The 18,682-nt window shown below is 34.5% G+C and overlaps 1 protein-coding gene across 1 annotated transcript in view; it reads left to right on the top strand.

The window, feature by feature from the left end:
- The window catches only part of LOC150092772 (transmembrane 7 superfamily member 3-like), a 133,079-nt gene that overhangs the window by 4,014 nt on the left and 110,383 nt on the right, over window positions 1-18,682 (top strand). Inside the window, exons 2-4 of the mRNA XM_090414784.1 lie at window positions 320-655; window positions 9,281-9,558; window positions 15,229-15,412. Of these exons, the coding sequence (XP_090270910.1) occupies window positions 320-655; window positions 9,281-9,558; window positions 15,229-15,412 (798 nt within the window). The remainder of the gene's footprint in view (window positions 1-319; window positions 656-9,280; window positions 9,559-15,228; window positions 15,413-18,682) is intronic.

An 18,682-nucleotide genomic window follows, 5' to 3' on the forward strand; every position in this document is an offset into this window, starting at 1 on the left:
TATTTTCATTTTCGAATTTTAAATTTTGCTAATGGGGGCCAATTCCATAACATTTTTGGTTTAAAGTTAAAAACCTAACCAATCTATTTCTATCTATTTTTTTTTTTTATCTTTGTATAAAAAAAGATAAAAAAAAAACAAATATTTGCATAGGGCCCATGAAAAGCTAGTTATGGCACTGAGCATATACTTATCAAGGCATGAGGTATATGCCTATAACTTTATCTGCTACAGATGTAAAATATTTACAGTTAGGAAACTTAAATTTGAAAAATTAAAATACTTTAATGTATTAATTTTATTTATTTCTCCTTAATAGGTCAAACTGAAGTTGGGATATTAGAAGAGATCTTTACTCTCGGTAAAAGCACTATTTCCCACCAGATCAGCATGCCAGCCAATAATAGCGTCAAACTCGGTGTTATTGCTATTCCTCAAGAAGTTACATTTGTTATATTTGCAGCTCATACACAGAAAAAGAATGTTACATTATCGCTGTATCTTTCTGAACATCCGTGGTCTTCTGTTACTGGAACTAATATTGGCTTAGCCAAAAAATTAAGAGCATCAGATGTATCAGCAGAAATGTGGCTTTTTAACAAAAATCCAATAAGTATTTCTGTGTTGCTTGTATTTACGCCATATATGAGAAATGGTATGTTTAAATTCCAGAATTATCATATACAGTGAAACCTCGGTTGTTGAACTTAATTCGTTCCTGAAAGCTGTTTGGAAACCAAATTGTTCGAAAACTGAAACCATTTTCCCATAAGAATTAATGTAAAATGGATTAATCTGTTTTTGAACCCCAGATGATTGTTTATTTAAACCTTTACAACAGTACTTCATGTGTAAGATCGTATACAAACATAATGAAAATGCATAAAATCTTACATAAAAAGAATAAACACAATAAATAGATAAAATATAGATGAAAATTGATCGCCTCTTTATTTTTGCGTATTGTACAGATTGTTGATTTTGCCATACCGAATTGCATAGCAAGATCCGAGACACAAACGCCATTTTCATGTTTGGATATGATTTCTTTTTTCATCTCTATCATGGTTCTAAAAACTTTTCTTTTTGCTTTGCTGCTATCACTATTTTTCTGTGGCCCCATGGTGGCTTAATTAACAATAATTTATGAAAAAAAAAACAACAACAAAACACAAAGAAAATCAAGAAAACTCACTGCAAATTCGAGCAGGTGTCTGCACTGAACGAAGCCTGCCACGTAACTGACACTTTCCAGCCTTACAGCTCAGCACGGGGTTGCTGTTTGCCTGTTCGGAAACCAGAGCATTTTTTGTTCGGAAAATATGTTCGAGAACAGAGGCATTCGACAACCGAGGTTTCACTGTAGGTATTTATAAAGATATGATACAGAGATGACTTCATGAGTTACCCATTCATAAATTTTCTTTTTTGTATGCATACATAGGATGAGAGTATTAGCATCCATCCTACAATATTTATAAAATGATGATTAAATGGCTAACAGTATATATTTTAGATATTTGATGTATCTCTATGATTTTTTATTATATAATAATTTAAATGGCATCTAAAGATATTAATCACTCAATTTTCGTTCCAATTCCCAAAAAAATAAAAGCTAGAAGATGTGAAGAGTTCGACAATTAGCCTAATCAGTCAAGTATCAAAAGTTCTTTTATACATTATTCTTGAAAGAAATAAAAGAAAAATAAACATAGAAATAAATGATATGCAAAGTGGCTTCAAGGAAAATGTAGGTACAAGAGAATTTATTTTCTACATTAGAACCATCATAGAAAGATATCTAGAAAAACAAAAAGATGTGTATCTCTACTTCATAGATTACAAAAAGCATTTGACAATGCTCAACATGAGCAATTAATTGAAATCCTTTCAAAAATAGGCATGGACAGAAAAGCCATTAGGCTAATAACTAATCTTTACCAGGAACAGACTGCATCTTTTGAGAATAGGAGAGACCTCGGAAGAATTACCAGTTCAGAAATGTGAGACAAGGCTGTGTCTTGTCTCTGATTCTCTTTAACCTATACACGGAAGAAATATTTAATAAAATTAGTAACTTCAAATGAATCACTGTAGGGGGCAGAAATATTAATAACCTAAGATATGCAGTTGACATGGTTCTTCTAGCTGAAAATGAATATGACCTCAAGATTCTTATAAATGAAACCCTCAAGTGTAGTGAACAATATGGCCTCAGTTTCAATTTTTAAAAGACAAAAATCATGATCATTTCTAGAGAAAAGTAAATACCAAAAATATACATCAGTATAAAAGGAAATGAATTAGAACAGGTGCAAACATACATATACCTCGGACACTTGACATAGAGAATGGTAGGACAGAAGATGAAATTAGAAGGATCGAAATTGCAAGGTCAACTTTCGATAATATGAAAAATATACTAATATCTAGACAATTAAATCTGAAAACAAGACTAAGATTCTTCAAATGTTACATATGGTGTACATTGTTATATGGAGTAGAGTCATGGACATTCTCCAATCTGAGTGTGAAAAAACTGGAGGCCTTTGAAATGTGGATGCTGCAAAGAATTATGAGAATATCGTGGAAAGACAAAAAGACAAACAAAGAGGTACTAAAGATGACAGGCAAAAACAGAAGTCTGATAAAAGAAATTAAAAAAGAAAAGTCAGCTATTTCGGACATATTCTTAGATATAACTGCCTATAAAGGACACTTGTCGAAGGAACTGTTGAGGGAAAGAGGAGAGGAAGACAAAGACTAGAGTAGATAAAAAATCTAGAAGACTGGACCTATCTCTCATATGAGGAATGCAGCAGAAAGTGCAGAATAGAACATGGTAGTTGATCTCCTGGAGTGAGAAAACACCTGACAAAACAGGATAACAGTACTTCTCTCTGACATAGATCTATACTGTCTTGCAATATGGATAGGTATTAAATACACGGTATTGTAAATAATATTGTTGGTATCATTCTACTATGCTGCATCTGGTGATCAACTGGACATATTAAATGTTACCATCATCAAATTATGTGCGCTCAAGGGGGTGTATTGAATATTCTGACAGTATTATATGATTAAGCTCACATTATTACAAATCTACTCTCAATTTTTCCTCCAAATTAGTCTGTTGCTTGACAACACTCCAATATTGTTGTTAGATCTTATAGTTCTGTCTTCTTATTCACTTTTGACCAAATTAATCCACCTAAATCTTGGTTATCTTCTAGGTTTTTTATCTTGCATTCTTGACATTAAACACTTGTTTTACTAACCTTCCTCTCCTTTTCTGTTTAAATGGCCATAATGCATGGACAGAACCAATCTATGATGGTATCATAGATTGGTTCTGTCCATGCATTTTTGAATGTCAACAATGTCGGATCCCATCTATCTTCATTTTTCATGATTCTGCCATTGATGGCATCTGTTCATTCCCGCTGTTCACATTTTCTGTCTAAAAGAGAAAATAGAAAACGCTTCTAAAAGCTGTGCCTAATTCTTATTCTTCCAACTAAAATAACCTGAGTGCATGACAGTCAAATATCTTCACTATATCAGGAAGAAAGTCTCGAGTAACACATGAAGAGTTTCAACAAAACAAAAAAGATTGTATACAAAAGATGATAAGCAAAATGATGATATAAACAAAAACTGTTCCTTAGATTAGTAGGCTATAAAGCAGTATTTCCCAATGTTTTTTGGATCATGCCCCACCTCAAAGATTTTGATATCCCCCCCCCCTCGCCGACAATGGTGAGTGTTTTGAGTATATGAGTGATGAGGTGATGAATGCAACATCATTTTCTAATTGCCTCCAAAAATATTCAAATTTTCAAATCCTCGTTTTTAATATGATATTGCCATTGATGCCATCTGTTCACGCCTCTAATCTTTCTCAGGACTCTCATATCTGTGATCTCTAGTCTTTGGTCAAGTGTTTTACTTATGACCCAGCTCTCAGATCTGTAAGTTAAAACTCGTTTGAACACTGTCTTGTATACAGCTAATTTAGTGTTATGACTAATTTCTCTTGTATTCCATATGAATTTATTCAGTTGACTGCCTACCATACCAGCTTTGTTGATTCTGTTGTCTATTTCCATATTTAATTTACCATCTTCAGTAAAAATCGTGCCTAAGTAGCTCAAATGTTTTACTTCTTCCATAGGTTATCTGTTCGCAACGCAGTTGACATTTTCAGCGATTCTGCCTATTTTCATTGTCTTTGTCTTTTTATCTGACCTTCATACCATATCTATTACAACAGTTATTCAATTTAGTAAGGGCATCTTGCAAACTTGTAGCAGATTTATTTAGAAGTATAACATCATCTGCATAAAGCAAAGAGCTGACATTAACATCTCCAATTCTGATATCATGTTTAATACCACTTTTCTTCATAATGTGATCCATATAAATAATGAATAACAGAGGGGATAATGTACATCCTTGTCTCACACCAGATTTAACATTGAACCATCGTCCTGTACTTCCTTCAATTCTAACTGCTGACTTGCAACTCAAATAAAGACTAAGTTGCTTGATATAATGCCCCATTGACACCATATAACTGTAGCGTATTGAATAGCTTCTCTCTTGGCACCTTGTCATATGCCTTTTCCAGATTGACAAAATTTAAATACAGATCTTTGTTATATTCCCATGCTTTCTCAACTATTTGTCGTAAAGTAAAGATCTGATCCTGACAGCCTGAATCCAGCTTGTTCTTCACCAAGCTTTTCTTCCACAATTCTTCTCAACCATTTCTCAAGTATACTTGCATAGATCTTGCCAGGAACAATCAGTAGGGAAATACCTCTGTAATTCTGACATTCAGTTTTATTTCCCTTTTTATATATGGGTACTATTAGAGCTCTAATTCGATCATTGGGAATTCGTCCCTCTGTCCAGGCTTTCTGAACTATGCAGTGCAGCCACTGCAAGACTTTTATACCACCATACTTCAGCATTTCTGGTCGAATATCATCTACTCCTGCTGCCTTTCCATATTTCAAGCCTTTCATGTCTTTTTCTATTTCAAGTATGGATATGTATTCCTGACTGCATGCATGGTCAGTGTTTTTTACCACTGTGCTATTATCACTGCTTGTTTCTTTTAGCAGTTTTTCAAAGTAATTACTCTATACTTCAAGGATATCTTTTTCTCCTGTTTTCATGTCATCTTTATCATCTCTAACTCCTTTTACAGCACTCCTTCCTCCATTTCTAAGCTTTTTCAACAACCTCCAGAATATCTTACCACCTTCTTGATATTTATTTTCTATGTTCTTGCCAAAGTCCTCCCATGACTTTTGTTTAGCTAGTTTTACACAGTGTTTCACTTTCTTACATTTGTCTCTGTATTCGTTAAGAGCAAAAGCTGACTTATTTGTCAGGAACTTTTGATATGCTTTCTTCTTTTCCTTCGCTACCTCTTTAACTTCCTGTGTCCACCATGGAGTTCTGATTTTTCTATCCTTGCAGACACCCTCACCACATTCCTCTCTGGCTGAATCAATCAGGGTTTTCTTCAAGTCTTGCCACTGAATCTTCAAGATTTGGTTCCTGTTCTCAAACTCTTTCGTTTTTTTTCTTCAATAATCTGTGTGTATTTTAGTCTTTTATTTGCTTTAAAACTTTCTTACATGTTATTCTTTTCAATATGAAATTCAATTTTATCCTACTCAAGACTAAATAGTGATCGCTTCCAATTTCAAATCCTCTGTACACCCTAATGTCCTGTACCAGGGAGAAAACATCACTATCAACAATAACATAGTCAATGAGACTTTTCTTATTCCTTGCCTCTTCTCTCCATGTGAATTTGTGCACATTTTTATGTTGTAACATGGTGTTAGTAATAACCAGTCCATGTCCTGAGCAGAAATACAACAGATATTTGCCATTATTATTAGCTTTGCTCTTTTCTCCAAATTTTCCCAAATTATTTTTGTATGTCTGACAATCATTTCCTACTCTGCTATTTAGATCCCCAACAAGGACCAACTTTTCCTTTTTCATTGTGTTATTTGCGTTTTCTAAAGCATCAAAAAATTCGTCCACTTCTACCGTAGTAGAGCCTTCTGTGGGACCATAGATACAAATAAGTCTCATTGTCCAATTCCTCATTCTGATATTTTCCCACATCACTCTACTTGAGACTGCCTGCCATTCAAGAATATTAGACTCATATTTAGTGTTGAATGCTATGGCTACTCCTTCTTTTCCTTGATTTTCATTTCCTGAATATAACATTTTGTATTTATTGCTCAGAAAGATCTCACCAGTTTTTGTCTTTTTTGTTTCTGTCACCCCTGTTATGTCGATCTGGTACTTATCTAATTCTTCAGCTGGCTTCATTTCTTTGCCATTCAGGCTTCTTATGTCGATAGTACCGATCTTTAACTCTGGTGGTGTTAAGTTGGGGTGTACTTTCAGATTTGTTCCAGTAGCTGACTTTTCGCTGTTTGCCTTGGTTCCCTGGCGAAAACAACGGGGGCCTTGTTTAACCGGGCAACACCCCAGCCGGCATGAAATTTTGTCATGTTGTACCATCATTTTCTATATTGGTTTAAGCCAATGCTAAGCAGCTGCTGCTCAACATCCCGTCACAGTTCACCTTGAAACCCACAGAACAAGTTTCTTCTCCTCCTCCTTCATTCTTGCAACTATTGTTGTTATGTTCCCCAAGGAATACAATATACAGTCATATAAATGAAATGTGAACAAATACCTTCTTTCCCAAACCACTACCCATACAAAGTACCAATGTACTATAGGTTGATCAACCAATCTCTCATTTGTGGGCTCAACATAAAAAAAAAAAAGATGCACTCCTTACTTCAACAAGCAAACTGTTCTCACTCACTCACAGCTCGGAGAGATAAATCAAGCTCTTACCCCTTTCGTAACTGCACACAAACTTAACTTCCATGAATGACTCTGTGTCCTCTCCCCAGCCTCCATATAATGAAAAACTTTATCAACCAATATCCTATAATGCCTTCTCAAAATTTTATAGAGATCTGTCATATCACCTTTCTCTCTGTCTACCAGTGTCTGCAGTCCACATACTCACAATCTGTCCTCATAATCCACATTTCATGATTCGAATATCATCTTTGTAACTCTTCTTTGCACCCTTTCCACAGCTTCTTTATCCATTTGGAAACCAGAAGACTAAATCTGTGAACAGTAATCCAGGTGTGATCATATCAAAGCTTTGTAAAGATGCAAAATGACTTTCATATCCTTACATGTCAATCTTCATTCAACATTGTGACATAGCTTCCTTCTTCACCATCACACTCTCCTTTTCATTCATATTCTTTTACTCCTAAGTGGCTTTTCTAATTTTCCAATTTTCCTTTATACACTCTTCAGCTGATTTTTCAACTCAGTCAATTCTTCCTTAATATTATTCACACTACTTCTCTCTTCCAAAACTTATGTGTGTCTTTGATTTGCTGCTCTTGTTCATAGCAGCTGGCAAGGGTTGAGGGAATTACTGGTCCTAATGTATTAGCCTCAGGTTGGCTAGTTCCAAGTGATTTTAAAACTTTTCCATCTCCAGTTGCAGGTTTGCTTGCCAGATACCTTATTAATATTGGGATTCCAATATTAATATGGTGATAGAATTCAATTTTCCAATATTAATATGGTGATAGAATTCAATTTTCCAATATTAGTTCATAGATCAGATTTCTGATATTATTCTAAGCTTCTTAAATCAGGTCCAGTGTTCCTATTCTCTTAGACTAGCCTTAACCGCAGGGTTGTGCAATGGTTTCTAGAATGGGGGGAGGGGGGGTGCATAACTCCATTTGAAGTCCTCTAGTATTTTGAATAATTTTTGTTGTTGTTATTGATAACCAAACATCCCTTATTTTGAATACCCTATTATGTATACCCTGCTGATGAGAATAAATTTTAAAAACTTTACAAAAAATGATAAAAGTAGAAGGATTTTATGTTCAGATTTGTTGTTAGAATGTTGCTTATTTGAAACATGAAAAGTTGTACAAATTGTAAGGTCCTAATGTATAACTCTCAGGCTGGCTAGTTCCAAAGGATAGAGTTCTTACTGCACAAAATATAAAAGGAAAAAAATTAGAAAGATTTATATATTTTAATAATATTAATTACTTCAGTAAGAGAGTTAAATATTGCAGGGCCTGGAGACAGTGCATTCCCCATATTCATGGTCCTGCTTAACCACTACCCTGCCTCAAGCAGTTTGCAGGTCCATTATAAGTCCTGATATTCGTGGCTGAATTTTACTCTGTTCTCAGACTATTTTGTCTATCTGAAGGATGAAAAACCTAATTATTATGGAAAAAAAATCTGTCACCTCTGTATGATATTAACCATCATAGTTAGGATGATTTCATTGCACAGCCTTCTAACTATATAGTTAGGATGACATGACATGACTCCATAGCATAGAATGATGTGATGTGCCATGTTGCTAAAGACAATGTGAATATGTCACATCATCCTTAGAACTATTCTGTGGAGTCATTTTATGTGACTCCCACCCATTGAAATGGATTGTAAACCTATAATATGTTAGTATTCTGAGGTGGCTGAGGGTTTGTTAATTATTTATATAAATTTTGTATTGTTTTATTTATTTATTTTTCATAATCCTGAAACCCTGCTCTAGAGAACAGACATGAAACTTCTTTTAAGCCACTTTAACACTCCATAAGTAGAGCAGTGGTTTTGCACCAGGCAGTGACATTCATCTCCCACTTTGAGACATTTACAGACATTCATGCATAGATTCAAACCTACAGTCTGTTGATTGAAGAGTGGGCACACTAACCACTCAGCCAACCAGTCCAGTTTTTTAATCAACTATTTGCCTTATTTATATTGAAAGTATTTATGCCTTATAGAATCTAAGGCATAAATACTTATTTATGCCTTAGTTCATACTACTACTACTACTACTACTACTTCCACTGACATTAGTCATTCCATTATTTTATAGATCAGTGCTGATTTCTTTCTTGTCTGTAAATTGCATTGTCTTTCTTTCTGCTTGTATTCCTATTTTTGAGACCCATATTCTCAGTTACCCTCCTGTGTTCCCATTGCACCCACTTATATGAAAATTTGATAAATATGTTACTGCTCTGAACCAGTACTTCAAGAAGCATGTGACTTTCTGGGATTCTTTTTGCAAGCATTGTTTACAATGTGCATGCAATAAAATAAATAAAGTATAACATTCAGTATAATAGTGATATTTTTTTGTTTTCAGCACCTATTCCTGGTGGTTGCAACATGGAGTTTCCTGTAAATATATCTCCTTTCTTGCACTTATATTACAATCATGCAATTACAAGAGTGGAATATCAGCATGCAAATATTGGTTCCTTTCGAGATGCTAAACCATATCCATGTAAAAGTGCACTGTCAGTGCTGTCCTATGACATTTATGTGTACTTCTTGAATGAAAATGACTTTAATGAAGAAAAGTATTTTCAAGGTGTCACACATATGAGTAATGTTTCTTTTACTGAACAGTATGGAACGAAGGTAAGTTCTTTAAAATCATATAGCTACAGATATCACTAACTTTGAGCATATAGGTATTTCTAGCATATATTATTATTTAATATTACTGTTAATTTTTGTTTTTATTGCAAATTGACCTGGAGTCAGCAGAATACTGGTATTTGTTTTTATTTTCAAAAGTTTTGCCAGATATCTCTGAAAATAACCCAAGAACACTGAAAATGGAAGCACCAATCTTATGAGAGTGAATGGGGGGGGGGAGGTGTTTCAGTTTAATTTTTAATGACCTGTTGAAAAGGAACGTCTGAATTGCAGAAAATGGTACATGGTCATTTTATCATAATGATGACCACATGCCATCTTTTCTTTGTATGTGCTGAATAAAGTGTGGGATTAGGATATGAGAAGTATCCTTCATGTGTGCTATGCAGTGACTAGACTGTATTACTACACAGGAAGATGACTGCCTTGATGATAAACAAATGTTAGAAAAGGAACAATATTTAGGAAAAGAGAGCAGTGAAAATCATTCATCCCATTTGTTCTTGGTCCATTACTGCACTAGTAGTTCAGTGGACAAGAAATTGTCTTAGTATTTTACTTAATATTCATAATAAATCATCACACTAAAATAAACAAGTCTTATTTAAATGAAGGGGATATTAAATCCCACATTATTTCAAAGCCGAATAAGAAACTCAAAGATTGGAATCAAAGAGTTTCATGCCGAATATCTACAATCCGCCGAAACTTTTATAGTAAACTATAAAAGTTTTGGCGGATTGTTGCATAAGCTAAAGCATGTAGTTCAACACTAGGGCAACTCGGTGCATAGGTGGGTAAAGTTCTGATCGCTATTCTTAGTATTACCCATAATGTAAAACATATCTCCTAGGAGATGTATGATGTTATACATTATGGTGGAAGGTCACTACCCAGACCGGTTTCAACCTTTATTGAAGTTTCATCGGTGAGTAGGTAGATCAGGTAATACTGACGTTATAGCGTAAAGAACTTATGTACTTTACTATACGAGTTATCAAAAAGGTGCACCCATAAATTACTTAAATAAAAGAGCCAATAGGCTTTACTTCGGCGATGTAATATTATTTAAATTAAGGGGATATTACTCCCACATTACTTCAAAGCTGAATAAGAAACTCAAAGATTGGAATCAAAGAGTTTCTCTTTGAAGCTCTATTGTCGATGTTGCAACCCTGACTTTCTGAGAATAAAAGCTGACATCGCTAGTACAGCAGTCAACATAAATACAGTATCAAGAAGAATTCTCAGAAAAGCAAAATGATGAGTCTGTTAAAAATTTATTTAACATGAAAGGAACAATGGCATGGCTTTCATACAAGACAGAAACAAAATACTGAAATTCAACAGTTTTGCAAAAAAAAATACTGTTGCCATTCCTGTTGTCATATTTAGTTGAATGTGGCTTTAGTGCTGTAAATGACTTGCTACTGAAAAAAAGAAATCATCTGGATATCACAAACCATGGGAATTTGAGATTGAAAATGACTAAATTAGTACCTCAAATAAAAACTCTTTGCAGCAGACATCAAGCTCAAGGATCTCATTAACTTGGATTTTATTTTCATGAGTTCAGTTCGTTTATGTTTTATAATATACAAAGTGTAATATAAAATTTATATTCATTGAAGAAAGTCAAATTAAAAACAGTTTTACCTATGTTCCTTTTTTATTTAAAGTACACATTTATATTATCCTTTTTCAGAACTTGGCTGACTATTATGCTGGGGGGGGGGGGGGGGGGCATCAAAATCTTTGAGGTGAGGCATGATCCAAAAAACATTGGGAAACACTAATTTAGGTTATTGCAAATGTATATAATGATTTTATCTCTGTAGTTAATGATTTCATGTTGAAAGTTTATTTTTCACTTGGTTAGACTATAATAAATTTAGTTTAATCCTTTATCCAAGTGTGAGCAAGCAAAGTGTTCTACCACCTTACCCAATCCTGAAGATACTTTCAGGTGCAAAGTTTGTTTGCTCACACTTGGATAAAGGATTAAACTTAATTTATTATAGTCTAACCAAGTGAAAAATAAGCTTTCAACGTCTTTCTCTAAATCCAGAGTAATTTAATAAAAAGGTGGCACACCGTTTGGCAACTCCTATAGGTAGAGATAACCTTGCTAATGCTTCTGCTTGGTATCTCCACTTGGGCCTGGCTCCCACTGAAGAGACCTCAATAAAGGTCAAAATTAGTCTGGGTAGTGGCCCTTCCATTAATGCATAACATTATACATATCTGCAAGGAGATGTGTTTTGCATTATGGGAGATACTGAGATAGCAGTGATGTTAGCTTGCTCCACCTTTGCAACGAACTGCCCGTTGTTGTACCACCTTACCCAGTCCTGAAGATACTTTCAGGTGCAAACTTTGTTTGCTCACACTTGGATAAAGGATTAAACTAAATTTATTAATGATTTCATCTCTGTAGTTAGATAGAATGAACTATCTTAATATCTATGTAGCAGTTTTTGTACTGTTACTAGAGAAATTATTCCATAGTTTTAGGTATTAGATAGTAGGAGTTGGGCAGTTGATACCCTAAATACTTTTTTCAGTCTGGTTGGCTGAGTGGTTTAAAGTATTCACTCTCCAACCAGCAGACCGTGGGTTTGAATCCCACTATAGGCTCCGATGTTTGCATATGTCTTTAGATGGAAGATGAATTCATTACCTAATGTGAGGTCACTGCCCTGTTTATTAGAGACCTGAAATGACTTGAAAAAAAGTTTTGTTTCGTCTCTAGAGTAGGGCTTCTGTATTTCATATTTTCATTTATGTTATGAATAAAATAAACATACAAAGAAAAATTAGTCAGAAATTAGTCAGAACACTAAATTAGCTGTATACAAGACAGTGTTCAAACCAGTTTTAACTTATGGATCTGAGAGCTGGGTCAGAAGTAAAACACTTGACCAAAGACTAGAAACCGCAGATATGAGAGTCCTGAGAAAGATTAGAGGCGTGAACAGATGGCATCAATGGCAATATCATATTAAAAATGAGGATATTAGGAAAGAACTTGACATTGTCAGCATCCAGGAATGCGTTAGCAGAGCTAATCTCAGGTGGTATGGTCACTTAAATAGAATGGGAGAGGAAAGATTATCAAAACAAGTGTTCTCTGCCAGGTTGGCAGGAAAATGACCCAGAGGAAGACCAAGATATAGGTGGATTGATACGGTACAAAGTGCCTTAGATGATAGAAATATAAGATCTGATAATGTTGGAGTCTTGACAAGTAACAGACTGATTTGGAGGAAAATTGTAGATAGGAAGTTAGTAATGATGTAATTTTTTCATGTAGTACTATCATATCCTGTACTCCCCTTGAGGGTACATGGCAGGAATTTGATGATGATGATGACAAAGAAAAATAAAAATAGTCCAAAAAATCTCAGACTATCCACAGTGCTAATATATTCTAGGTTTACAACTTTCATGGGAAGGGGTCACATACAAAAGTTTTATGTTGTAGCACCCAGTGTATAAGTTGTAAGTTTGAGCCTAACACTTGACTATGCATTTGCAAGAGTTATTTATGCTGACTAATTTGTTATTATAATTTAATAACAAATTAAAAATTTGCACTTCATAAATCTAAAATTAACTGTTCGCAAAAAATTTCAATTTTTTTTGTTTTTGCTCTACAAAATAATTTTATGTAAAAATTGCAAAAAAATATATCAGTCTGGAAAGCAGAGGCATGATTTTTTAAATATCTCAATTATACATGCATGACAACTTGATTGTAATAATGCATTTATTACATACACAGTGACAATTAGCTGGAAGAGAAGGTCGCTCATTTACCATTGCTCCTCAGACTTGAATCATCATTATCTCTCTCTCTTGATGATAAGAAATTCTCTAAATTTGAACTGGATAAATACATAGACATGAACAAAGACAACATCAGCCAATAAAAGTTATTTCTTGACATCACTTTAGAAGCTGGTTGATGGGTTACTGTTATAGATGGACTGTAGAATCTAGCTGGGGACCTCAAAAATTAGGGTCAGTTTAAGGGCTCTGGATCACTCTTGCATCTTGGGCCCAGCCTGTCTCAGGAAAAGTGTAAATACAGCACTAGTTATAGAGGGGAGGTTGGTCCCTCTGATTTACATAGGTAGCTTCCTATCTATAGGTTCCAATTTTACAGTCTCTAATCCAGGTTCTCACATTTTTTTCTATCTCTAGATCAGTTTTTCTTATTTTAATTGAAAGCCTACCCAGATATCCAGTGCAATTCTGAGTCACTGATCTCTTAGACCTATGTGCAAACACACTGCATTCAAGCCAACTACTGCAGGCCTATTATATGTTCCTGTGGTCTGATCTTATTTCACTTTATATCCTCTGGCTAGTTTATGTAATGTAAAATCAGAGTTACCTGGATGAAAATCTTTTCTTCAAAAGAAAGGTGCATGACATTGATAAGAATTAAACTCATCTCTTTCCAACTAAAGGGACTTGTTGCATCACCCATCTAACTGTGCTACAGTCAGATGGGTAATGTGTTACGTGGAGGTATTTTGCATTAGAACACTTCATAAAATTGCACTGAAACAAACATGGCACAAACAATTGAGCCACCAAAACGTAATACAAAGACTTGCTTTACTTTGTTCCTGAATTGCTGTTGCATGTTTTTATTTTTATGTGGCTCCTACCCATGAAAGTATTTTTTGTAAATAAATTTATAGTATATTTGCATTGTGGATGGGTGGGTTGAGGATTTGTTTGCTTGAGTTTTCACAACAGACCTGAAATAGGATATCATGACATGTGATATTATAAAACCCTGCTCATAAAAGAAATAAAGACTAAACTAACACAAAGAGCATTAAGTCAATTATTATTAATACATTGATGTAATTATATAAAATAAGATAGTAAACTATCACTGTGACAAATAGACTGCTTGTAGCAGATAGAGTGTCATTGTGGATTTCCTTCAGAATAGCATCATGCTTGTGTAGTTTAGAACTTTTTTGGGAGTTCATGTTGTAATGAATTTTCCATGATCAGACACCCCGTTCATCTGATTGTTACTTCACTTCCAATTGAAAAAAGTGATAGGGTTTTTTAATGTGATAGATAAGATTAATTGCTTTCTATTTTTGGTCTCTGAAACTGGAGAATTTCTTCCATTACTGGCTTTAACACTGTTACAGATGCATTGATCTTTTATAGTATTTTTTCTGATAGCAGTTGAGACTGCACAAAAATATTATTATTTTTAAAAATATTATTACTATATTAGATATTAAGCTGTTGTTATAAATCATCTCTTCAAGTCTCCTAGTCCTTTCTTTATACACATCTATACCCCTTTACTATTTCTCTGGTGGAACAACTTAGTGCCATTATAATTTTCCATTGTCATGGATTCAGGTATATAGCATATGTTGAAAAATATATCAATTGTGAAAAATTAATTTGTGAATCCTTCCTTTCTTATTTAACTAGTTGATATCTATCATATCACCATCATCGTCACTATGGTTTCTGAAATATGGACACCCTTCATTGTCAAGAAATTTTTATTTTGAATAAAATTAAGTATATTTCTGGTCTTTTTTTTTCCTGCTATTGCTTAAACAGTATCTGTATTAATGAAAATTTTAATTAATGTAATAGGTAGTGCCTTATTCTCTACATCCAAATACTAGGGTGGTCCTTTTATCATATCCAAACCAAGGAGTGATTTATGGTATTATTACCAAATATAAACTTAGTGGAGTAATCTACAAATCTGCATATGTTCCAATATCTACATATGGATGCAGTTTTGATGATCCAGTAGATGGATGTGGAAATCTTAGTATGTATAACTTTTTAAATGTGTTTTGTCACTTAACAGTTTATGATGAAAATTATTTTCTTTTTTTATTATGTTTCTTGTTGCACTTGCAATATTATGTTTTTTGCTATAAAAATATTCAGAAAAAAAATTCAGCCTTCATTCTTGTTATCAAAATTGAAAACTAATATTTAATTTCCTACCCATAAATTGAAAATAGAAAAAAATTATTGCCACAGGTGTTTACTTATAGTAAGTTGCTAAAAGTAAGCTACAATGTAATTATCAATGATTACTATAAATTTTGTTTCATGTAACGGGGTTTAATGCAAAAATAAATATAGTTTTTTCCTTCTACTGAAATTAAACATCATTGACAAGTTCTGGATAGATATCCAATTTCATCAAACTTTTCATCCTCCAGAGCAGCAATTATTTTAAGTCTATCTATGAAAAAAGATATGTTAACAGGTACTTTTCTAAAAAAAAAATAAAAAAATGTATGCAGAACAAGCAGTTGGATTTGGAATATAATAGGAATTCTGAAACTGCTAATATAAAGAGAGGAGTCTGGCAGATTTGCTCCCTGTCCCAACTTTTTTTTTAACTCATAAAGAAGCTATAACTGATATAAAAATGGAAATAGTATCTGATGCTTAGAAATGGCCTTAGGATTCCCTGAATTAGGTTTGAAGATGACATTGTAGTAATCACTGATTCAGAAATAAAACTGCAAAGTTTTGGAGGTTGTGGAGGGAATTTTTTTAAAAAAAAGAAGTACTACTAAAACCAAAGTCATGGTCATGAGTAGAAACCAGCCAGTTACTGCCAGAATCTGATTCAGTAATCAAACAGTACATTAAGTTACATGTTTTAAATACATAGAGTGTTGGTATTAGCAGATGATAGAAGTAAAAAGGCATATGATGTAGAATTTCAATGGCCAAAGAAACTTTAACAAAGATGAGAACATTTATTTGTTCTTCTCCAACATAAATTTCAAACTTATGTTAAACATGTTTGGAGTATTGCTTTTCATGCATGTGAGAGATTGTTAACCAGACTATCAAAAACAGACTTTGTCAAATCAGGACATTAATGGAATGGAAGCATTTAAGTTATGGTATTGGCAACGAGCACGGAAAACGATGAAAAAAAGTGACCAACTAGGAGATGTGGCTTGGGTTTTACCTAGAGTCAGCAAAGGAACAAGAGATACAGAAAAATCATCTAGTGCAACCTCCATTCCTTTTTCTCAAAGAAAAGTTAGAAGCCTGTTGGTGATAGTCTTCAAGGAAATTCACATGCTGAAGCAGGGAGAGGTAGCCACTTGTGGGGGGGGGGTGTATTTACTTACTTCTCTCACACACTCAGAGTGCTTAAAACTCTTAAATTCAAAATAAAAAGAAAACACCAAAATTAAACTCATAGTAAACCTTGCACACAGGTTCATATCCCAGGATATGTCATTTGTAATTTAACCTTTTAAATTCCTGTTTAGCTATTAAACCCATTAAGAGATTGTCTTCACGTTCTTACTTGCAAGGATCAGAGGTGTTACAGTAAGTCTTCTCCTTCCCGATCATCTGGGAACAGAGCCCAAAACTTGTGGTGCCAATATGGTGTCCAGGATAGACCTGTTGTTCCATTTCTGAGTGCAGCCATTGCTTGCTTAAGAATGGATGTCCATGTGTTGCTTTATTTTGGGTGGGAAGCTTTGACACTGAACCAATATCCTCCTGAAAATGATTGCAGATGATCAAATAGTATTAGCTACATCAGAAGATGACTTACAAAGATCATTAAAATTAAATGATCTTTGTAAGTCATCTTATTATTAAATGATATCTCAAAGCAATATAATATGACAATATCTAAAGAAAAAACAAAAATAATGGCATTCAAAGGAGAAAACCCAATAAGAAGTAAAATAGTGATAGATAATAAAATACTAGAAGAAGTAAACAGTAGTAGTAAGACTTATACGTTGGTTAGACATAACTGGTAATTAATTTACGGAATTGACAACGCATATAAAGTAAATTAATTAAAGATAACTTTAATGAATCACTTCTATATTTCGGCAATGTCACATTGCCATCTTCGGGAACATAAAGATATGGTATGTGCACTAAGGAACTAACAAAGCAAATGAGGAAGAAAATAAGAACTAATTTTGTTCCTAAAGTCCTAATGGTGCCCTCTTGCGGGCTAATTTGGTAGTCTTGGCAGTTGGGCTGAAGTTCTCAAAATGAAAGTCTCCCAAATTTGGGGCAGTTTCATGCACCCAAATTTGTTGAGGTTAGGAACGTTTTTTAGAGCTGCTGAAGATTCTTTGAATAGTCTTTCGTATTTAAACTTGCTGCGATGGATTATTTTTGTCTTCTTCCAACGAATTTTATGGTGGGTATCTAAGGCATGGTCTGCCAGCCCAGAGCGGCTGTACTGGTGAAACCGGATGTAGTCTTGGTGTTCTGAAATCCTGATATTTGTTGTTCTGCCTGTTTGGCCAAAGTAGGACAATTTGCAGCTGCAAGGGACCTGGTATACACCAGGTAGGTCTAGGGGAAGTGGTTGGTCTTTGGTAGAGTGGATAAGGGATGCCAACTTTTTATATGGTCTGTAACAGGAAGTAAGGTCATATTTTTTGAGGATATTAGTTATTTTTTCAGAGGTGCCCTGGATGTAGGGGATAGTGATAGACTTGGTGTAGTCTTTATTGTGGAGGGGGGGGAGGGGGGGGAGGGGGGTTGTGGTTTATAGGCTTTAGTATTTTTTGAATTTTTTTGGGGTTGTAGCCATTGGCTAAGAAAGTGTTGAGGATGTGGTTTAGTTCCATAGTCAGGGCCTTGTCATCTGAGCAGATTAATTTTGCCCTGTTATATAGTGTTTTTATCACCCCATATTGTTGTGAGGGGGGGGGGGGATTGCTGGTGAATGTATCTGCCAGTGTGGGTGGGTTTTCTGTAAACAGAGAAAACCAAAGATCCATCAAGCTGGCGGGTGATTAAAGTGTCTAGGAAGGGGAGGGTGTTGTTTTCCTCTTTTTTCTAAGGTGAACTGGACTCTGGGATGTTGGTTGTTTAAGTGTGTTAGGAAGGAGTGGAGTGTATCTGAGCCATGTGGCCAAATAGCAAACACATCATCCACATAACGAAGCCAAATAGTGGGTTTTTGTGGGGCGGAGTTTAAGGCTTTCTCTTCAAATGTCTCCATAAAGAAATTGGCCAAGGGTGGGGAAAGTGGTGAACCCATGGCTGTCCCCTCTATCTGTTTGTAGAACTTTCCTTG

Source organism: Typopeltis vanoorti, chromosome 25 (genome assembly GCF_054136105.1).
Source record: "Typopeltis vanoorti isolate ZY-2024b chromosome 25, IOZ_Tvanoo_1.0, whole genome shotgun sequence".
Classification (NCBI taxonomy): Eukaryota; Metazoa; Arthropoda; class Arachnida; order Uropygi; family Thelyphonidae; genus Typopeltis; species Typopeltis vanoorti.